The following is a 22,765-nucleotide window of genomic DNA, read 5'->3' as shown; positions in this document are numbered from 1 at the left end:
CAAACGGGACACTCCATGCTCAGATCTCAGCCCAGGTGCTGAGGTGACAAACGGGACACTCCATGCTGAGATCTCAGCCCAGGTGCTGAGGTGACAAACGGGACACTGTGTGCCCAGATCCCAGGCCAGCGCACAGCAAAGCCTCTGGAGCTGTGCTGGGCTGTCCTTGGGGGTGCTAATGTGGGCTGGGCAGGGGGAGCAGCCAGACTGGTCCCTGCTGCACCCCAGGGCTGCCAGGAGGAGGGGACAGCGTGAGCTGGGGGTGCAGAGACCTTTACCCATTTATGGGGGTTCCCAGAGGCACAGTCCATGGATGGGAAAAGGAGGTGGAAATTTCCCTCTACCCTACAAAGCTCGAGGGCCTTGGGATCCCTGGGGATGCACAGGGAGGCGGGAGGAGGAGGAAACATCCCAGGGAGCAGGGCAGAGCGTGGGGAACAGCGGCGGCATCCGCCTGAGGCTGGGGCTGCAGGGGAGGAGACGGGAGGGATAGAGAGGAGGAGGAGGGATGGAGGGCGGGATGGAGGGCGGGATGGAGGTGGAGGGATGTACCAAGGGATGGAGAGGAGGGATGGAGAGGAGGAGGAGGGATGCAGGGAGGGATGGAGGGCGGGACGGAGGGGCGGAGGGATGGAGGGGCGGGATGCAGAGGCGGAGGGATGCACGGAGGGATGGAGGGCGGGACGGAGGGCGGACGGATGTACGAAGGGATGGAGAGGAGGAGGAGGAGGGATGCAGACGGGAAGGACTGGCAGCGGTTGGGTGGCGGACAGCACCATCGCGTGGCTCTTGACCGCACGGACAGCGACAGAGCAGGGAGAGCAGTGCCAGCCCTTGTCCTCTGGACGGGGAGTTACAGCCTGCACCCCCGTGCCTCAGTTTCCCCCGCCGCAGCACCCTGCACCGCGGTGCCCGGCCCAGCACAGCCAGCCCGCCGCAGCCCCAGGGCCAGCTGTGGCACAGCTGCTGCGTCCCCATGCAGGAGCTGCAGGACAGAGCAAGGGAAGGGTTTGGGGACAGACGGACCAGGGCTGCAGGGAGGGATGGGTGCCACCACCTCACTGCTGGGCAGAGGGGCCTGGGGGCTCCTGGGGACATAGAGCTGTGCTGGGGGTGGCTCACAGATGGCAGCAGGCCCTCAGCCCCAGGTTACCCACTCACCTTGCTGCCAGCACAGGGCACAGCCACCATGCTCCTGCTGTGAGCCCCTGCTCCGCCACCCAGCAGCCGCGTCCCTCCGGTCTGTCAGGGCTGTGACCGTGCTGGTGACACCGAGAGAGCCCAAACGCCCTCCCCAGAGCGTGTTATTGCCAGGAGAGCCCCTGGGGGCTGCCTGCTCCGCAGGGAACCCACCACTGACCACACTGACCGCGGGCAGCACGGCCAGCGCTGGGGCGGGGACGGGTGGCCGAGTCCCAGACCACGCTGGCCCCCTGCCCTGGCTGCTCCCAGGCTCCCTGGCACCTTGGGCACCGGACACACCTCTGGCAGGGCACAGCCCGGGGCTGGGGCTTTCCCTTTTTAGCTGCCCGGCTCGCAGGGAGCGGCCGCAGCGCAGAGAGCAGCCATGGAGCGGGCTCCGAACCTGGTAGGTGCCTCCCCAAATCTCAGGGCTTGCTCCTCGCTTTCCTTCCCTAACAGAATGATTTGCATGCGTGTTTACCTGGGGTTGTTGCTGCTGTGGCCTGCCAGGGCCATTGCAGGGTGAGGATGCAGCAGCCTGGGAGAGCAGAGCCATGGACAGACAGACAGACAGACAGACAGCCGGACAGTGCGGCTCCGGCCACCGAGCCTCCCTGCCCCTGCACTGCACACCCACGGGCAGGGCGTGGGGCAGCCTGGGCCGCTGCAGGGACACGAATAGCAGTGAGCAGGATTACAGAAAGGAACCTTGTTCCCTGCTGGGCAGCCTGCCGGGCAGTGGCAGCACACGGCTGCGAGGCTGGAGGCAGAAGGGAAGGAAAAAAGCATCTTTTCTCTCTCACCGTTCCTCAGAGCACAGAGGAAGGGCTTGGATAAAGATCTCGTTATTGGCTGTGTCATCTCTGTGAGGCTCCTTTTAAAGCAGAGGCTGCCCAGGTACAGCCTGAGCTGGGTCACTCCCCACTCAGCTGCCTCAGGGTGGGCAGGGAGGGGACAGGGCACGGCTCGGGCAGGACAGGCAGGGGCACTTTGGGGAACACCAATTGCCAGCTGCGAGCAGGGTGAGGGGCAGCCACACGCATCAGCTCATCATGAGTGTGCCCACCATCCCTGCAAACTGCCCTCAGGTGCTTCTCACCTGCAGGCCAGCACTGCCTTTGGGCACTGAATGCGCCACCTCAAAGCCAATGTGGTCCTGCCATCACCTGGTGACCCCTGCGAGGAGGGAGGGCTCCCCTTCCATGCTAGTCCTGCAGCACAAGCAGCCTCTCACCATCCTCATCCTCCTTCTTCCTCAGCTTCTCCTCTGCATCTTCACCTTTGCCATGGTCCTGGTTCCCACAGCCAAGGACCAGAGCAAGGCAGCCAGGGGCAGGAGAAGGGGCCTGGCACGGGCACCCACAGCCCCCCCTGGCCTGGCCTGGGCCCCGGAGGAGCCCTACAGCAGCATGGCACAGTACGAGCACAGCATCCAGGACATGGTGCGCCAGCTGAGGAACGGCTCCGAGCCGGGGGACACCAAGTGCCAGGTGAACCTGAGGCTCTGGAGGTCCAACCGCAGGAGCCTGTCCCCCTGGGCCTACAGGTGAGCTGGGGACAGCCAAGGTGGCTCTGTGCCAGCACGGGGGCTGTGGCAGGCTGGGATGCAGAACCCATTTCACCCCAGCACCATCTCTGCAGCCTCGTCCTGTCTCCCTCTCCTCCAGGATAAACCACGATGCCTCACGGATCCCAGCCGACATCCCCGAGGCCCGGTGCCTGTGCAGCGGCTGCATTAACCCCTTCAGCCGGCAGGAGGACCGCAGCATGGCCAGCATCCCCATCTTCAGCCGCCTGCCCGTGCGCCGCCTGCTCTGCCCGGCCCCGCCGGGGCACAGGGCACAGGGCAAGAAGTGCCACAAGAAGTACCAGATGGTGATGGAGACCATCGCCGTGGGCTGCACCTGCATCTTCTGAGGCTGCAAAGCTCACACCCTGCAGCTCCCCCAGTGCTGGCCGTTCTACCCAGCTTGCTCTTGCTTCCCCAGCTTGCCCGGCCCTTTGGGAGAGGCAGCAGGGTGAGGGGAGCTCCCTGTGCAAGAGCTCCTCAAAATCCCCCTGCAGAATCTGTCAGCCCTAGCCCCAGCCCCAGCAGCTGCTCTGGGGACACCCAGGGCAGAGGCAGCCCTGGGATCAGGATCAGGATCAGCATCAGGATCAGGATCAGGATCAGGCCTCCTCCCTTCCCAAAGTCCCCACTTCCCTTTGTTTGCTCCATTGCTGCAACAGCTCCTGGCAACACCCAGCCCTCCCGTCCTTCCCAGCCCTCCTGTCCATCCCAGTCCTCTCCAGTCCTCCCATTCCTTCCCAGACCTCTCCTGTCCTCTCCAGTCCTCCCACAGGCTCCTCTGTGCCAGGCTGGGCAGCCCAAGGAGCTGGGCAAGCTGCTGGTGCTTTGGGCAGCTTCTGAGGTCTCAATAAAGCGCATTGCTGGCCCTGGTCTGAGCTGCCCCTGCCTTGGCCCCTCACGCTGCCCCTCTGTCTGCCCGGCTTCTCCCACAGAGGCTCTTCTGCCCCCCAAACACAAGCCTGGACACCCTCAGAAGCACAGAGCACCTGGCAGGAGCTGTGAGAGCCCTCCCTGCATCCCTGGGGCACAGGAGCAGGGTTGGTTGGGCTCCAGGCATGGGAGAGGCCCTGGCATCTCCAGCCCTCCCTGTGAGGCTCCCAAGGGCAAAGCCAGGAAGGCAGCAGAGACTGGTGGGAGCTGGGAAGCTTGGGGGGACCCATCTGCTGCCAATGCCAGACAGCCTCAACCCTGAAAGCCCCCCAAGATCCCTCCCAAAGCCCCCCAAGATCCCTCCCAAACACTGTGGCCCTTTCTCAGGAGAAGGCACAGGCTCCTTTCCAGCAGAGCCTGGGGTGAGGGAACAGGGAAACTGAGGCACACAGCACAGACACAGCAACACTGGACAGGAACTGTATTCCTGAAGGCCTTCAAGTCATTGGGACACAGCCTGTCCCTTGTCCCCCAGCCCTCCCTGGCCTCCCCAAGGCAATAAATACTCCCCAAACTACCACACACCCCAAAGCTCCTGGCCCAGCACCCCTCAGCGGCCTCACAGCTCCGTCTTCACCTTGTGCATCAAGTCCTTCTGGTCGATCTTGTCCAGCTGCTGGTGCCAGCGGTTGTAGGCCAGCAGGGCCACGTTCTTGGCGGCCACGGCCGTCATCTCCATGGAGCTGGCCACCCACTCCACGCCGCTGAGGTAGAAGAGGCTCTCGTGGAGCACGACGGGCGGCAGCGCCTTGGCGGCGTCGTAGCGCGGGTACGTCGGCCACTCGGCCACCTGCACCGAGTAGTAGGACCTGAAGAGCGTCTTCAGCTGGGGCTTGTCCAGCGGCCGCGGGGACAGCACGCGCCACACGGCCGCCTCCTGCGGCTGCTTGCGCCGGAACGCCGCCGACACGTTGACGGGGCAGATGTTGTCCATGGTGTGGAAGAAGAGCTCGGGGGTGTCGGTGGTGAGGATGCTGGTGAAAGGGAACAGCTTGGGGTCGGGGAAGCCGAAGTAGGAGGAGTTGAGGTAGCCGTGCACCACGGAGGTGACGGAGGGCTGGAAGGATCCAGGCAGGTCGGCGATGGGCGGGTCGAAGTTGTCGAAGGTGAAGTTGCTCCTGCTGGGGTGCAGCGGAGTCGTCAGCACCACCAGGTCGTAGAAAGCCGAGCCCTGGCCTTCGGGGCTCTCGTAGTGGACCTGGTACAGGGCTCTCCCCTCTGAAGAGAGACAGGGGACAGTCAGGAGCAGCCCTGAGCCCCGGTGGTGCTGCCCTGACCCTCTTTTTCCCAGCCTGACCTCCATCCCCTGGTTTCCAGCACATACCACAGCACCTGGTGGTTATGGATGAGTTTCTGATGCCTTAGGCTGGCAGAAAGGCTTCATTAAGACATAAAATGTTTCCAGAGAGGCCCAGCCTAGTGGGGCAAAGAGGACTGGGGGAACACAGGCCACATCCCAAGCCCCAGATATTTTTCTGCTGTGGTGGAAGGGGGAGAGAGCCTGCAACAAGGATGGTGCCACAAGAGAACCTGATGGACCTCAGGAGGGAGGGAGGGCAACCTCAGGGCTGAGGTTGGAGCTGCAGGGTCCCCACTGCAGAATCAGACAAAGGGAGAAGGACAGACCCTGAGGCCCTCTCCCAAATGCCTCACCAGGACCAGGATGCCCTCCAGCCACAGCACTCCCAAGCTGCCACCACCAGCCTCCCACCACAGCCGTGCCCAGGCTCACCCGAGTGGTGCAGGGAGATGCCTGTCACCCTGGCTGAGATGACATTGGCTTTGGTCAGCTTCAGCAGCCCTGAACACACCAGCTTGTTCCCTCCTTCCACGGCCCAGGTGCTGCCCTGGGCTCCCGCCAGCGACATGGCCCCTGCAGAGAGGAAGACGAGGGTGGCTCCACAGCCTGGCCGCAGAGGGGACACTGAGCAGTGTCACAAAGCAAGGGGAGGTGGCTTCACCTGCGAAGGCGGGCACCAGCACGGACTGGCCGTAGCTGGAGCGAAGGACGGCGGCGATGACATCGTCCACGAAGCGCTGGGTGACACCGACCTCCAGCAGGGACTCGGCCACCGAGCGCTGGGTCATGTTCACAAAGGCCTCCCCGCCCAGCGAGCGCAGCAGCTCCTCCAGGCTGGAGAAGGCGTAGCCGTGGGCCTGGTACTTGTAGATCCTGGAGGGGACAGGAGCAGGGGGCACCGGTGATGCCCTGGTGCCAGGGACACCCCCCCAGCCCCACGGGCTGTCCTACCTCATGAACTTCTCCATCACCTCCTCCACCCACATCTGCAGGCGCAGGAAGCTGATGCCATAGTGCCACCAGAGGCGGAAGAGGTTGAGCAGGTACCAGTCGGTCTCCTCCAGGACGAAGTGCTCCCCGCTGAAGATGGCGCTTTTCCCGGCCACCTCCCGCCGGTGCTTGAGGCCTGCGGGAGCACAGGGAGCGTGTGGCTGGGTCCCACCCTGGGAAAGACCGCCACTGGACACATCCCAGCAGGGATAGGGGCAAGGATGCTCTTGGAGGAGCATCAGGAATGAGGGACCCCAAGGCACGGGTTCCCAGCCACATCATGTTGGGGCGTCCCATGGAGCTGCTGCTGCCAACTGGGACAGACTGGCAGGAGTTTGTGAACAACCACCCAACACTAATGCCAGCAGACCCCTGATGGTGACCACCCTGTCCCCTTCCCTCTCCTGGGCACAACAGGAGAGACAGCAAGGGGATCACCACATTCCTGGCTGCCAAGGGGGACTGGCACAAACCCTCCCCACTACCCCAAGCCCAGAGCCCGGGGGTGTCCAAACACCCCAGCCCAGCGAGGCAGGCCATGCAAGCGCTGGGATGCCCAATCTCACCCAGGATCTTGACGAAGTCCTGCATGTGGAGGCTGAGGGCGTGGATGGAGGCTCCGCGGCTCTCATACTGCTGCTTGTTGACGGTGACGGTGGCCAGGCGCCCTCCCACGCCCGCCTGCTCGTACACGTCCAGCTGCACCTGCGGCCCGAAGTGCTGCTGCAGGAAGTACGCGGAGGCCGAGCCCCCCAGCCCGGCGCCCACCACGGCTGCGGGCGAGAGCGGCCAGAGGCCGGGTCAGCAGCGCCCCGGGGCCGAGGGGGTCCCGCCGCTCCCCCGGCCGCGGCGGGGATGGGGATGCGGGGATGCGCGGGGACGGGGATGCAGGCTGCGGAGCGCAGGAGGGGTACGGAACGCTCGGTGCCGGCCCCGGCGGGGCGGGGAGGCGGCCCGGCGCTGCCGGTGCTCCCGGATGCCCACCCCACCCGGGCATCCCCCGTACCGATGGAGCGCGGCGCAGCGCGGGCGGCGGGCGCGGCCGGGAGCGCGGCCAGGAGCGCGGCCAGGGCCGGCAGCAGCGGCAGCGGCAGCGGCAGCGCGGCGGGCGGCGGGGCCATGGCGCGGAGAGCGGCGCCGGCAGCGCCCGCCCCGGCCCGCCCCTCCCGAGGCTCGGCCCCCGCGCCCCCCGCGCCCGCCCCGCCCCGCCCCGAGCCCGGCACGGCCCGGGAGGCGGCACCGGGCAAGGCAGGGCGGGGAGTGGCGCTGAGGGGACACGGGGGACGGTGACACCCTGCGACAGCCCCTGCCGGCATCCCCCTGCCGGCATCCCCTTGCCAGCATCCCCCTGCCGGCATCCCCCTGCCGGCATCCCCCTGCCGGCATCCCCCTGCCAGCATCCCCCTGCCGGCATCCCCCTGCCGGCATCCCCTTGCCGGCATCCCCCTGCCGGCATCCCCCTGCCGGCATCCCCTTGCCGGCATCCCCCTGCCGGCATCCCCCTGCCCTCCGCTCCTCACACGCGACCCGCTGCGAGGGTCCGGCCTGAGCTGCCCCGGCAGCACCGCGCTCCTGCGAGGGCCCCGGTGTTGCCTGAGCACCCTAAGCACGTTTTCCATGAGCTCCATGTGCTCCGGGTGATGCTCACGCAGCTCGGGCCCTGGTGCTGCCAGAGGAGGTTTTCCATGGCTCCATGTGCACCAGGTAATGCTCACACAGCTCGGGTCCCGGCAGAGCAGAGCAGGCTGGGTCCTGCCCGCCTCATGCAGCAGCAAAGGCGTTTCCAGCTTTCGCTCGGACTTTCTGCCCTGGGCAAAACAAGGAGCCTGACAGCGAGCGGTTTGTGCCAAGGGCATCCCACGGGAGCCCGCTGCTCCTCGGATTACAAAGGATAGCAAAGGCTGAGTAAAAACTCTCGAACAGGTTGGACATGTAATTACAGACCCAGAGCCTGCTCCAGCCCAGGGCTGGCTCCTTACCAAGGGACAGAATTTTGTTGGAGAATTCATCACTTTGTCTCCAGGAAACACAACACGAGCACAGGCCCCTTCCTTTCCCCAGCCAGGAGCCACTCCAGACTTTCTGCATGGGGAGCATGTACAACCCTGAACCTCAAGGCTGAATATTGGGGTGGGCACAGACAAAAATTACCCCTGCTCAGCTTCCCCTCACAATGGGCAGGATCACACTGGGATGGAGACATGATGATCCCAAGCAGCTCAAAACACAGCACGCAAATATCTTTGCAGCACATCTCGGGTTTTAACAAGCTCTTACTTAACCAGCCTGATTTCCCCAGGGCTGTGGGTGACAAGAAATGCGCTGTGCACACAGCAGGGCTCCCAGGCAGGTCAGCACTGCTCCCAGTCCCCACCCTGCTCGCAGGAGTTTGGATATTTTATCATGCCATAAGCAAAATGCTCTGCCCCAAGCTCTGAGGCTTTGCTGCACATGGTGGTTTGAGAACTCCCAACTCTCACTGTTGCTGCAGAAAAGAACCAGCAGAGCCAGAAATTGCCTAATGGCAGCAGCAGGATTTCCTGGGCTGGATGAGGAAAAGCCCTGTAATGGGCCATCCCCCCTGCAGCACGGCTGCCTTTGCTGGCAGACCTTTAGCACGGAAATATTGATCTCACCCCCGTAAAGGCTATTTGTAAATGGTCTTTTGCAAATGCTTTTTATTGCAGGGAGAAGTGCCCGGGGGCATCCGGAGCTGTGGCAGAACAAGGCCCACCCACACCAAGTGCCACGGTGAAAGCAGGAATGGAGGCCCAGCTATTTTTGCAGAGAAGGAAATCTGTTACAAACACGCCCTCACAGAGAAAGCCTCGTCTTTCCTCCCACAAATCCCTGAAATCACAGCCTGCCTGTGGGTACCAGTGTGAAGGTACCCTGTAAATTAACCCACCCTTAACTGCAGTGCTGCACAATCCCTGGATTGCTGCAGCACAGCACACACAGGGGCAGTGCCAAGCAAAGATAAACCCAGAGATCCAGATTTCAGCTGCTGGCAGAGCTCTGCTGAACCAACCACCACCAGAGGCTGGCAGAAAACATTTCTCTCCACTCTCGTCCAGGAGCAGACACAGCAGAAGGTGTGGAAATGCCTGGGCAGGTTATCAGTGCAGGAATCACTGACACCATCCCTGGGTGTGTTATCAGTGCAGGAATCACTGACACCATCCCTGGGTGTGTTATCAGTGCAGGAATCACTGACACCATCCCTGGGTGTGTTATCAGTGCAGGAATCACTGACACCATCCCTGGGTGTGTTATCAATGCAGGAATCACTGACACCATCCCTGTGTGTGTTATCAGTGCAGGAATCACCGACACCATCCCTGTGTGTTATCAGTGCAGGAATCACTGACACCATCCCTGTGTGTTATCAGTGCAGGAATCACTGACACCATCCCTGTGTGTGTTATCAGTGCAGGAATCACTGACACCATCCCTGTGTGTTATCAGTGCAGGAATCACTGACACCATCCCTGTGTGTGTTATCAGTGCAGGAATCACTGACACCATCCCTGTGTGTGCATTTCTGGGAGTCCTCCTAAAACACCATTAATAAAATGCTCAGCCAAATGCTGCTGTGGCCCTGTCACAATGGGACCAGAACAGCCCCAAACCTTCCCATGTGCAGGCCCAGCTGGCTGGAGTTGGAATGAGCAGCAGTTTGGGGCAGGGAAAAAGGCAAGAGAAGTCACTGCAATTCTTCTGTTTTATTAGCAAATGGACAGGATCTGGACAGCTAAAGGAAATCAGACCTTTCCAACATCAACTCAAATGTTGTTGTCAATTTCTTGCACTGCTCCCACACATCTCTGTCTTTCATACAGCCAGAACCTTTTGGTAAACAAAGAGCACAGAAACACACAAAAATTACAACATATACACATTTTCCTCCCACCTCAATGGCCTTGGGTTTTTGGACATTAGCAACGCTTTGTTCGTTTGACTTTGCAAATAATAACAAAACACCTCGAGTTTTAAAATAAAAAAATACTACAATATTCACAATATAAAACTTAAATACTTTTTTTTTTTTTTTTTTTTTTTTTTTTAATTAGGGTACTGCTAGGAGCTATTGAGTGATCACAGCTCTCCCAACAGAAGCGCTGCTGCTGAAGCACTGGAAGTTCATGTTCACAAAGCAACATCCATTTCATTCTGCACTGCTCCTGGTCAGAGTTCAGATCTTGCCATGCTCATGACAGTGCCACTGGAGACTTGTCCAGGTGTGGAAATGACTAAAAGGTACATGACACTTCTCTCCTCTGCTGTTCCTGCCCTGTTCATGTATTCCTGTGTTTTACTGAACAGGCACTGGATAAAGTGACTGCAGAGGAGCAGCTCAGTGCCCTCCCTGCAGGAGTTACAGAAACAGAGCAGAAAAGGCAGCAAGAACCAAGGAGAAATTCAACCCACCCTTCCACAATCTCATCCAGGACAAAAAAACATCATTAAGTGTGCTTGAAAGGCAAAAGAATCAAATTTTACCTGTGAAATCTAGATTCTGTGATGGAATCCAGGTTTGGTTATTTCATTTTCACTTCACCTTTCAGAGGAAGCAGAACCTGGGACAAACAACAGCTAGAGGATTTATCTCTTTGGTAACATCTGTGAATGTCTCAGCATTGCCTCAGTTTCACAGGAACCATAAAACCTGACAGGATCCTGGAGAAGTTTTGGAGGTTTCACTGGGAGAAGAACTTGCCCCAAATTAAACAGGGCCTCTGTGAGGGTGGGGAAGATTGCAGAGGAGCTGGATCCCTCAGAGCCCTGCTGCATGCAGCCACACTGCAGTGCCCCCAGACAGACAAACTGATAAATCATCTCTCAGTACAGACAGAAGGTCTGGAGTGCATTTGAGGGTATTTCCTTAAGGCAGAAGTGGGTGAACACTGGCTGAGGAGACAGGCAGAGTTGGCAAACCCAGGTTGGACTGGGTGGCTGTAACATTTTTTTCACAGTCCAGTGGCTCCATGGGTGAGTTTAAAGAGGATTTGGATCCCATCACTCCTGGTCACACTCAGCTGCAGCCTCTCTGTGACAGAAAACTGTCTGTAGTGTAAAATGCCTGTGCTTCTGTTTGGGTCTTTACAACTAAAGTTTCACTTTCAAAGCTGGTTTCCAGCTCTCCCCTCATACTGCAAGACTCAGCTGATACAGCAGGGGCTGAAGAGGCAGCAGAGACCCCACTGTTCCAGCTGAGGACATGGGCTCCTCACTTTTGAGGAAGAACAGCCACATTTGTAGTGTCACATTTCATACTTTACCATTCTTCTCTGGAGAAACAGCGTACCCTGGTGACCTGCTCAGCACAACAATGGATAGGAAGTCCTGTTTACCTCTGAAACTTCCAAAAACATGGCAATAATACAAGACACTGAACAAGGTCTGCCCATGAGCTAAAGCTGCCAGAAGTGCTGTTTCAGGGCTGAAATCTCCAGAACCTGCTGCACAGAGGCAGAAACCCACACTCCAAAAAGGATCCACTGCAGACTCACATCACATCTGCCACTAAAAAAGGTTGCACGGAGCAGGTTAGAAATGTGCAAATTACTTAAATTTCTGGGGTGCCAACCCACGAAACTGCACACAGCCTCCCCAGGTGAAAGACTGGCAGTATTAAAGGCCGTGACAATCCTGAAGTCCACCACAAAAGGGTTTTTCAGCTGAAGCGTCTAAAGGAATAAAAGAATAATAAATTTTTTTTCCAAACCAGGGATGGCATCCACTCTAAAAGTAAAGCACTTTTGGAAGTGCATTTGTCAGGTTATGGAACCAATTCCAGAAAGTAAAAAGGAAGGAACGAACAAATCAGTAAAAAAAGCTGAAAACCAACCACTCCTGGTTTTGTGGCTTAACTGTTCTTCTGTCATTTGACTGCTTGCTGCTCTGCAAAGGGTTAAATTCTGATCCTCCTCATGACTGCATCCTTTCAGCTGAGATAAATGAACTCCCAGGCAATAGGGCCAGTGGGAAATACATATGTGCTGTGACAACAACATGCCTCCAACCAGGAGGACAGCTCGAGGTCAGCTTTCACTTCCTCAGCCTTCTGCTTCTCTTGCTTTCTTGTCACTGCTGCTAAAATTGGTTCAAGGGCACTTGAGACTTTGGAGCAAAGAAGGTTTTTCTCCTTGCATCAAAACCCAAAAGGTTTCATATTTACTAGGATCACTGAAAGAAGAGTCAGAATGTGGACTGGAAGTTGGTGTAATCTGAGGATCTCTACTGGAGAGCTGAGAAAATAGAACAGTGCAGATTTCCTGCTTAAGGGCACAGCTCCATTTTGCCAGCAGCTGCAACAAGAGCACATAGTTTATCATGCTTGAAAGCTGCACAAATACCCACCAGGGAAGAGAAATTACTCTCCTCTAAAACATACATTTGGGTTGGAGATTAAGAGATGTGAGGACAGTTTTCTGGCTCCACCACAAATCACCATTCCCTGTTTTACCTTTGGGAACAAAGAGTCAAGCTGGAATTTTACCTGGAGAAGGAATATTAACATTAGTCTGACCTAACAAGTGAATTCTTTTTAAACCCTCATCTCTATTCAACTCTAGTACAACAGAGATGCCATGAATTCCAGATTGTTTTCCTGAAGCAACATAAGAAAAAGCTGCCCCTAAATGTTATTTCAAGTGATCATCTTCGCCCCATCTGAGGGGTGTGGGGACAAGGGAAGACATCAAATCCAGGTGGCAATAATACTCATCCCTCTGGACTTTTCCCAGTGCTTTGCACATGAAAAGCCTCACCACATCCCTGTGAGGTAGGTCAGTATTATTAACAGTCCCTTAATACAGCTGTGGAAAGTGAGGCAGAGAAGTTCCTTTCCTGGAGGCCACTGCAGGAGATGGAACAGGGAGACAAGAAGAGAATTTCCCTTTCTCTCCACATCTCCTGAAGAGAATTTCCCTTTCTGTCCACATCTCCCCTTTCCCCATACAAACCATGGAGAAATAAGCAGAGAAGGAGGAGGCTACAGCGCCCCGAATTTCTGACAAACAGCAGGACAAGCTCCAAGGAGGATCATAAAATACGCGAGTACCTCAGAAGGAACGGCGGCGACCCCGAAGCCATCCCACAACGCAAACGCAGCTCAATAAATAAGTAAATACACAATCTGCGACTGTCCCCAGCCCAGCAAGGTCCCAGTGGAGCAGCTGGAGCCCTGTCACTCGTGCGCCTCCACGGCCACGCCGACCAGCGCGTGGCGGATGGTGCGGCCGTGCAGTTTGTAGCCGTCCTGCGTGACCAGCGCCACGGTGCCCGGCCGCATGCCCTCGGCTGGCACGTGGCAGATGATCTCGTGCTCGTAGGGGTCGTACCTGCCCCCCACGGGGTTCATCTTCTGCAGGCCGTGCTTGGCAAAGACGCTCTGCAGCTTGGCCTCGAGGAGGGACAGCCCCTCGTAGATTTTCTGCAGGGCGGGGCTGGGGTCGCTGCGCTCCTCGGCGTGGCCCACGGCGCTCTCGGCCGTCTTCTCCAGGATGTCTGCCACCTCCACCAGGTCCCTGCAGAAACTCTGGATGCCTGCAGGAAGGAAGTGAAGGACACCTTACAGAACATCCAGAGCTCCAGCACCAAGGGCAGACAAAGGCACTGTGGTTTGAAGGCAGGTTTAAAGCTGCTCATTGATCTGAAGTTAATTTAGCAAGACCAGGAAGTGTCTTTTGATTGCTGGAACCAAAGCTTCAGCATTAAAAGTAATCTAAAGATTCCCCAAACCAAGGTATATGCAGGAAATACACATCCATCTATGACCATATATATATTTGGTATTCCTGACAAAACAGAGCATTAATGTCTCACTCCAAACAGTTTTTTGCAACTCGGATTTGTCATTTAGGACTCTGCTCCACATCCCCTGCTCCAGTCCCACTGACATAATTTTGTCACACAAATGCCCATTCCACAGGGAATAAACACAATGGGGGGAAGCAAAAACAATGCATGGCTATTCAGAAGTACAAAATCCCCAATTTATTCATAGCTTAAAACCATTGTGGAAGGACTGAACCAAAATGGTCCTTGGGTTGGTCATGAAAAGCCAGGCAGGTTTTGTCATTTGAAAATACTGACAAAAGGGTTAGACTGGCTGCATTTCCAGCAGTGGTTTCTTGCACAGTGCAGAAATTCCAGGAAAAGCTGCCTCCCTCAGTTACATAAATGTCATAACTCCCTGACTGGAATGACACATTAGGGAAACAGAGAAAACGAGGCAATAGTCAGGTGCTGTCTGCAGCTGTACATGTGAACAAAGGAGAGGAAGGAGATGCAGCAAAGCAGCAGACAGAAGCCCAGCAATTACCACTCATTTCATGGAATCAGAGTCATTCAGGCTGCTCAAGACCTTTAAGATCATCAAGTCAGCACTGCCAAGGCCACCACTAAACCTTTCACAGCCTTCCCAACACCTCCAGGGATGATGTCCCAACCTCTTCCCTGGGCAGCCTGTGCCAGTGCTTGGCAACACTCTCAGTGAAGAAATTTCTCCTAAAATCCAATCTAAACCTCCCCTGGCACAACTTGAGGCTGCTTCCTCTTAGTCTTACCTCTCAATTGGGAAAAGAGACTAACCCCACCTTGCTATGATCTCCTTTCAGATTTTCCTTTTATCTATATATCTCCAAGTCTCACTCTGTGAGCAATTTCTAATAAAGAACTTATTTCTTCTTCATGCTACATATCAAATCCCAAAAGCTAAAAAAACCCTCCCAAAATCAATCATCCTGTTGTTGATTATCTCCAAACTCAGCAGCCATTTTATAGCACCATGGGTGGAAAGTAAGAAAATACAGCAGCTCTAATTTCAAGGCTGCTAGAATTAGCTAACAATAAACCTCTTGAGATTCATGCATTATGGAGAAAAACAGTTTTTCATTCTCAGAGATGGCTCTGGCACAGTGCAATGCCTGAACAGCACTTTCTTCCTCCCTCACCTGCTTCTGCTGCCAAAGCTACAAATTCAGCTTGTTTCACTGATGCTAAAGTATTTCTCTTAAGACATTTTAAACATCTAATCTAGAGATTGACAACTACTGCCCCAGGCTGCATTTACCTCCAAAGAACTGAAGCACAGGAGGCTGTTAATACAGAAAAGGAGATCACAACCTGATGACACAGCTGAGTATAAAATGCACCACCCTGCCAGAGCCAATCCTCAGCACACAGCAGAGCCTGCATTTTCAACCAAGTCAGCAGAACTAAACTCAGCTGCAATGGGACTATTTAAAAAAATAGTCCCAATTCTGTGATTCTGTGGGTAAACCTGATAGGACAGGACACAGCTGGACACAGAGAAAAAAACAGTGATTACGCCCAGATATCAAGAGTCCAGGCCAAGCATCACAGCAGGCTTTGAAATAAACGTGGGAGGGCAGGACAGGGGGACAGAAAGCTGCTGATCAGCATTTTCTGCTCAGGCAGGCCAGTGCAGTAAACACAGCTCTTCTGCTTACCAAAGAGTTTGGCATCTTCCACAAACTTCTGTGTTCTCCTCCGGACATTTTCAGAATCTGCCAAAGCTCTGCGGTATCGCTCCTGTAAGCAGAGGGGACACATCAAACCTGCAGGTGAAACCCTCTCTGACACTGCAAATCCCTCAGGAAGGCTTTAAAGAGAGAAGATTGTACTGGGCTGCTGCGTTTTCATACAAAGACAAGTCTTTCCACTGATTCACCAAAAACTGCAACTCTTTCACAAGACTCAAGGCTAAAAAATGTTCTGGGCACTGAATGGCTGAATTCAGCTGAACAGCCATGGTCAGGCTGCTGCTGAGATCCTGCTCTCTCCAGCAGGCAGCTCTGTGACAGCTGATTTCTCACTCAGGGCAGCATTCTCAGGGTGATTATCTCCAGAACAGCCCAGTGCTGTGGCATTTAATCCTCCCTCTGTCACGTGTGTTCTTCAATATAGAACCTGATTTCCATCACACACAGGCACTTAAAAGGGCTTCCCTTCTCCGATAATCTGGATCCAGTGTGACATAAAGCTGTTAAGGAGTGTCCAAAGGAGGGGCATGAGGATGGGGAAGGGTCTGGAGGGGCCACGGAGGAGCAGCTGAGGGCACTGGGATTGTGCAGCTGGAGAGGCTGAGGGGAGACTCCTTGGGGTCTGCAGCTCCTCCCGAGGGGCAGCTCCGATCTCTGGGACAGGACCCAGGGAAGGGCTGGGGCTGGGCCAGGGCAGGGTCAGGGTGGATTTTGGGAAAGGTTCTTCCCCAGGGATGGGCACAGCCTGAGGCTGCCAGAGCTCCAGGAGGGCTTGGACACCACTCCAGGGATCCCAGGCCGGGATTCTGGGTCTGTGCAGGGCCAGGATGATCCTGTGGGAACTCAGGATATTCCATGATTCTATGCCAACATGCGACACTAATCAGCACGAAGCTACTGCCACAAGGCTGTGCAAGAAGTGACCAGCTCCAAGACACAGCTTTTCCTGCCAGGACCACATCATCAGTGCCCTGCTGCAGGCACTGCTGACAGATGGTGTTTTGGGTGGAATTTCACCCTCTCACATGCAGGGCACAGCTGCTCTGCAGCTCTGTGTGTGTGTGTCACAGCATTTAGGGAAAAATTCAGGGCTGAAAAACAGACCAAGCCAAGGGGACTGAAGCAAAGGCACCCAGCACACTCACAGTTAAATCCCGGACTTGCTCTTCCAATTTGATGGCTTTGTGCTCCAAGGCACAGTCAGAGAGGGGGTGCTTGGGCTCCTCACTGGGCTCCTCTGGGCCACACTCGTCTCCTGTGCTCCTCTGCTGAGCTGCAGTGCTGAAAGCACAGGGGCACCCTCTGAAATACAAACTAGGGACACAGAAACAAAGTTGAGTAACTTCAGGGTCCATGAGAATTCAAGATTAGTGTCAGCATTAAAAGCAGGCTCTCTTAAAAGAGGTACGCAGGGTTCTACACACAATTTTAGTTCTTGGAAAACACAGACAATCAGCAAAGAAACACAAAGAGGTGGTTTTAATTTCTTTTATTTTAGACTAACACGGCACACAGAGGCTTTACTCCACTTCTTTGGCATACCTTCAAAAGAGTCAGATTTTCACAGAAACACAGAATGAAGTTGGAAAACACCTTCAAGGCCACCAAGTCCAACCTGTACCCAATCGCCACCTTGTCACCTGCCCAGAGCTGTGTGTGTCACATCCAGTCATTCCTTGGACACTTCCACCACCTCCCTGGTCTTTTCCAACATAAATAATTCTGTGATTCCCTGACTGTGTTTCACGCCCCTCTTACTACACTTGCTTTTACAAACCAACCTAGACAGGGCTCATTCCTGCCAGTGTGAGCCTCAGCTCCACCTCCCTCACACCAGGAAGAATCTGCAGAACAAAGGAGAATTTACTTCAAACCAGCTCCACCCAGGAAACATTTCAGTGCACACCTAACAAGGGAGGGTGTATTCTCCTTTTCTGGGAATACCTGGGATCTTCCTCTGAGCAAAGCTTTCAACACCCCCATCGTGCAATGTTTTATATTCCCTCTGTGCAATATTTTCCATTTATTAAGTGCATATCTACCTCGTGAAAGGGAGCAGAGCCCAGAAATCCCTGTGCTGGCAGCAGCTCCACTCCCTGTGCTTGTACAGAACAATTCCACTCTGCACAGAGACGTTAATTTAGACCCCAGAATCGATTGAGCTGAGTTCACATTACCAGGCCTGCACCATGAAGCATTCTTCCTCTCTAGCAAGGCTGCAGTGCTCAGGTTCAATGTCACACAAGTGCACAGAGTTTGTTCTGGGGTCTATCATGAAGCCTCAGTGCTCTTCAGCTCTTTTGCCCCCTTTACTCCAGTACTGGAGCTGAGCAGAATTGAGTCTCAAGGAGTTAAACCAGCTGAAAAAAAACCCTATAAAACAAGAGGACTTTTCTCTCAGTGTCCCTGAATTGGTCTGCTGATAGATCAGATCAGTGCAAGTGCCAGTACCAAAGAGAAGCCAAATATGTGAGGTGTGGGGCAGGGAGGAGGTGTCCCTGAGGGTTTAGACTGGCTCAACCCTCAAAGCCCAGCTCGAGAGATCTGTATCTGCCCCAAGACCACCAGGCATCTCCTCCCAGCCCTGTTTAACAGCCCAGATGTTTCCTCATTTAAATCCTTAATAGCAGGGTGCTAAATGTCCACAGCACTAATGACAAACTTCCTCTCCCCACCTGAGGACATTTGCATGTACAGTTTTTATTAAGTGGGGACTTAAAGCATCACCTGTATGTCAAACCAATCCTTTTCAACGAATTATGTGCCAGATACAAACCTCAAAGTGCTTTCTCTACTTACACTTGCTCTAGAGGAGGATGTTCTTCAGACTAATCTTTAAAGGGTTCCAGGAATGCCAATACAGGAGAAAAACCCCACATTTCATCCCTGGCTGCTGTTTGGGGCACAAGACCCCATCTTGAATGATTTATTTTGAATGATTTTTAAAATTCCTGTCATGTTCATTTTATTGACTGATTAACAGCACTTTATCAAAGTTAGAGAAAGTACATTAAACTAAAGGGGAGGACAGAGCAGGACCCCTTCACCAAACCTTCAAAAATCAATCTGAGGCTTTGTTTGCACATAAAAACGTCCATGGGAAGCAGCAGCTCCAAGCTTTATCCTTTATCATCTCACATTTCATTTCAAAGAGCTGCAGGGATGCAAATCAGCCATGCTACAGCTGAACCAAAGAACCTGAACCGCAGCTGAGAAATCTTGCTGGGCCCCTCAGAGGTGAAACTCCAGCGTTTTAAAAATAGGCTGTGCAGCTCAGTTAACTCCTCTGCCCCCCAGATGCCAAAGCTGGGGAGGTTTTTCCCTCTGCCGGCGGTTGCTGGCAGGGATGGGTGTGTTCTGCGTGGGAGAGGGGCACGGAGCAGCCGGTCCCTGCTGCCTACGTGGAGCAGGGAGCTGCCTGCATGGACTCCTCTGTGCAGCCTCTGAACCCAAATCCCAAATCCCAGAGCGCTCCCCCGAGCAGGGACATGCCCCGGCAGTCACATGCTGCCTGCAAAAATTATGGCCAAGAAATCCCAGCCTGACTCCAAAGCGAATTCTTCAGGTTTGTTATGCAGGGTTGAAAATGCCGCTCGATGGACTCCTTGCTGCAGGATGAAAGGAATTCTCCCCAACAAGTGGCAGGAGCTATTTACAGGCTGTTCAGTGACTGGGCTCCATCTTCCAAAGTTTGATCACAGCTGCCCTAAAAATAGGCATGGATCCCACGGGAGGAAGCTGACACATCCCGAAGTGACAGACACGTGGAAGTCGCGGGGCGTGTGAAGGGAGTTACACAAGTTGGTGTTACAGAAAGATTTACAAAGCGATGTGACAGAAAGCCAAAGAGATAAAAGAGAGGAGAGAAGTTGATTGCAGCCATATGGCTTAAGCCAATTGTCCTTCAAGATTAATATTTCAGTGATGAGAGAGGGTTTCTGGTCGGAGCTACAATGGTATCATCACCCCTTTCTGGAGCACCCGACCATTCCGAAGTGACAATCAGCTCTCTCTAACTCAAGGGTCCTTCCCCACCCTCCTGGAACACTCCCTCCTCCTCCTCCCAAATCAGCATGACAAAGCTCTCGAGTGCTGAGACACACGGGAACATCTGCACTGGATTCAGCTCTGATGAGGGTGCTTTGGAAGGAAATGTAATTACTGCCAATTCCTCCGCGCTGTTTCATCAGGGAGTGCCCGCAGAGATAATGCAGCGCAAGGAGGGGACAGTCCCGCTCTGGGGCGGCCGCACCTCGAGAACCGGGGCAGTTTTGGGTGCCAGGATGTGAGAAAGACCTACAGCTCCTAGAGAGGGACACACAGCAGGGTGAAAGACGCATTGCACATCTCACATCTCACAGGATGTGAGAAAGATCTACAGCTCCTAGAGGGGGACACACAGCAGGGTGAAAGACGCATTGCACATTTTTCAGGGGGGCAAAGCAGTTTTCACTCACGTAAGAGGGAGAATTTCCTGACACGCATCTACATTTAGTCCCAAACACAGCTGCCTTTACTATGTGCTGCAGATTTATTATATTTAAACAGTATTTTAGTGATGCTTCTAGACAACAACAACAACAAAATTAACAGGCATTTTGGCGTTTTTTCTTTTCACCTGCCCACACTTTACTCAAATAACCAAAGTATCTTTATGGATTTTTCTTTTCTAAGCTATATTCCATGATGTAAAAAAGAGCATGAGTGGACATTGTTCCTGTCTACATATTGACACAATTAAATGGATTCTCTTCCCGCGACCCCCCAAAACACACTGATAGCACATGGGCTGCCTCACCACCTGAAACAAAACCCGAGAAGCACATTAAACCTGAATAATTAATGAATAAATTAAAGAATAAGTGGTTCCGCCGGGCGAGACACAAAACCCACCCACAGTGGCAGGAAACCACCTCCCAACGTGACTTATCGAGCGCGGAAACGCTTTGCCTTAAGAATGAACATTAATTTCCAAAAAAAATCACTATTTCGGGAAAAGAGCTCGATTGTGGGGGGTTATTTCTGCTCCAGGGGGTTCTGAGGAGCGCACAACGGCAGCGCGGGGTTTCGGGGGTGAGATGGGGAGCGGCGGGGGATGATGGAGCCCGGCGGGGTCTGGCTGCGGGTTGGGGTCGGGGTCCAGATCCGGGCCCGGGTCGTGCTTGGGCTCCGGGTGTGGATCCGCTCCCGCTGCCGCCCCCGGCGCGGCGCCCGCCCGGGCCCGGCCCCGCGGCGCTGCCACGTCTGTCCCCGACACCCCGCGGCTCCGGGTCACCCCTGTATCCCCGTCCCATCCCGGCCCGGCCGGTCCCAGCCCGCCCCACGTACCTGCCGGTGCCGGCCTTGCCGGCCGCGGGCAGCAGGGCCCCGAGGCGCCGCAGGGAGCGGGCGGCCATGGCCCCGCACGGAGCGGCGGAGCAGGCGGCGGCCGTGCGCCCGCGGCAGCGCCGAACTACAGCTCCCACACGGCCCTGCGAGCGCGGGCGGCCCGGCCGAAGGGGGCGGCGTGAGGGGAAGGCGGGCATGAGAGGAAGGCGGGCATGAGGGAATGGAGGGCGGAGAGCGCTCCGCCCGCCGCCGCACATGCGGCTCCGGGAACCCGGGACTCTGCTCCGGGCACAGCGGGCCGGGACCCGGGGTTTGGATCCGGGAACCCAGGACTCGGCTTCGGGCACAAGGGGCCGGGACCTGGGGTTTGGCTCCGGACACGGCCGTTCTGCCCCTATACTCGGCTCTGAGACCCAGACAGAGCTCCGGTGTGCCAAGGATCAGACCTGGACACGAAACACCGGATCCCTGGAGCTCGGCCCCGGTCACCTCTCCATCCCCCGGTACTCTGAATCAGACCGGGCCCGAGGTCCTTCTCCCGGTGGAGTTCGGACCTGGATACGGGTACACAGCTCCGGGTCCCTGGGCTCGGACATGGGTACATGGCTCTGTCCCTTGGGGCTCGGATCTGGTCCCCATAAGGCTCAGACCCGAACACAGCTCCCGCTGCTGGCTGGACAAGTTTAAGGTGATAACAGGACAGGTTTCACCTCTAGTTCAGGAAAGGACTGGAAGAGACCGCGAGTGTTCCTTAACCGTGATGAATAAACGTTAACCAAAGCCCAAAGCCTTGGTCAAAGTTGCGAACAACTGCGTGGTGAAGGATGAGGGGGAATGGCTTCAAACTGCCAAGAGTTAGATGGGATATTGGGAAGGAATTCTTCCCTGTGAAGATGCTGGGGCCATGACACAGGGTGCCCAGAGAAGCTGTGGCTGTCCTAGCTCTGGGAGTGTCCAAGGCCAGGGTGGATGGAGTAGATAGGAACCTGGGATAGTGGAAGGTGTCCCTGACCCTTGGAACAAGATGAGCTTTAAGGTCCCTTCCAACCCACTCCAGTCTGGGATTCTCAGGGAGCTGCTTGTCCCAGCAGCTGCTGCCACAGCGGTGCTGAGCCCAGCCCAACCCCTTTCCCTGGGAGCAGGAGCAGCATTCCCACCCTGTTCCTTCAGCCACAGGATTGGGCAGACCAGTGCCAGTGTTTTTATTAAAAGCTGCTTACCTAGGTACTAACACAGGGCTGTGGAAGAGCGAGCTCCAGAGGTTAATTATGGCAGTCCATAGCATGAGAGGCTGATGGTGACTCCCTTGTTCCCAGCACAAAAGCTGGGGCCTTTCCATTTCTGTCCTTTGTTTCTGCCTATGCTGAATGACCTTACTCTATTTCACTTTTCTGCTCCAACAGCCCTGCTGATTTTTTTTTTTTTAATTTTTAGACTTCCCTTCACTCCATTTTGATCACGTGCCGTACCAACCTGTGTCTGAGTGCAGCAGCCAGTGTGAATGTGTTGTTGGCCAGGAGGCAGCCCTGTCCCCTTCCCTGCTCCCCCCAAAACCAGCATGGGACCAGGGCAGGAAGCTGGCCTGCCTCCATCCCCAGCCCTCTGCAGCACTTCTAAGCTGTTTAGCAAAGGTAAAAGGTGCCCAATGTTAATGCTGACAATTGAGCTTCCTTCATTCCAAGGGAAGGCAGCATGTCCTCACCCTTACCGCCTGGTGGACAAGAAGGAAATATTGGACAAAGGCACTTGGTTGAGGCACAGCAAGCTCGAGCCGTGAGGAACCCTGAGATGAGACCCTGCAGAGCTGGGAGCAGTGAGCAGGGTGAACAACTGGCATCTCCGAAGTGGCTGGTCCTGAGCAGCTCCTGAATCCCAGAACCGAAGGGGCCAAAAACCCCAATGAGTCCATGGTTGCTTTGGCAGATGTTAGCTGATCCCCAAAACTGGAGCACC

General features: G+C 55.3%; 3 protein-coding genes across 3 annotated transcripts; 1 reads left to right on the top strand and 2 right to left on the bottom strand.

The window, feature by feature from the left end:
• The first annotated feature begins 2,468 nt into the window (after positions 1–2,468).
• Positions 2,469–3,099, top strand: IL17B (interleukin 17B). Its single transcript, XM_058815520.1, has 2 exons — positions 2,469–2,728; positions 2,850–3,099. The coding sequence occupies exons 1-2, from the start codon at positions 2,469–2,471 to the stop codon at positions 3,097–3,099; spliced, it is 510 nt and encodes a 169-aa protein (XP_058671503.1).
• A 1,075-nt stretch (positions 3,100–4,174) lies between these two features.
• Positions 4,175–7,662, bottom strand: PCYOX1L (prenylcysteine oxidase 1 like). Its single transcript, XM_058815438.1, has 6 exons — positions 7,495–7,662; positions 6,539–6,745; positions 5,934–6,108; positions 5,644–5,855; positions 5,415–5,555; positions 4,175–4,900 (listed from the first exon to the last, which is right to left on the bottom strand). The coding sequence occupies exons 1-6, from the start codon at positions 7,598–7,600 to the stop codon at positions 4,242–4,244; spliced, it is 1,500 nt and encodes a 499-aa protein (XP_058671421.1). The 5' UTR covers positions 7,601–7,662; the 3' UTR covers positions 4,175–4,241.
• Positions 7,663–9,678: 2,016 nt separating this feature from the next.
• GRPEL2 (GrpE like 2, mitochondrial) lies at positions 9,679–20,882 on the bottom strand. Its single transcript, XM_058815235.1, has 4 exons — positions 20,813–20,882; positions 16,630–16,798; positions 15,452–15,533; positions 9,679–13,523 (listed from the first exon to the last, which is right to left on the bottom strand). Exons 1-4 carry the CDS (start codon positions 20,878–20,880, stop codon positions 13,165–13,167), a joined length of 678 nt encoding a protein of 225 aa, XP_058671218.1. The 5' UTR covers positions 20,881–20,882; the 3' UTR covers positions 9,679–13,164.
• Between the last annotated feature and the right edge of the window lie 1,883 nt (positions 20,883–22,765).

Source organism: Ammospiza caudacuta, chromosome 16, assembly GCF_027887145.1.
Source record: "Ammospiza caudacuta isolate bAmmCau1 chromosome 16, bAmmCau1.pri, whole genome shotgun sequence".
NCBI classification, from domain to species: domain Eukaryota; kingdom Metazoa; phylum Chordata; class Aves; order Passeriformes; family Passerellidae; genus Ammospiza; species Ammospiza caudacuta.
Note: the sequence above shows the minus strand (reverse complement) of the source record. Positions and strands in the feature narration are given on the sequence as shown.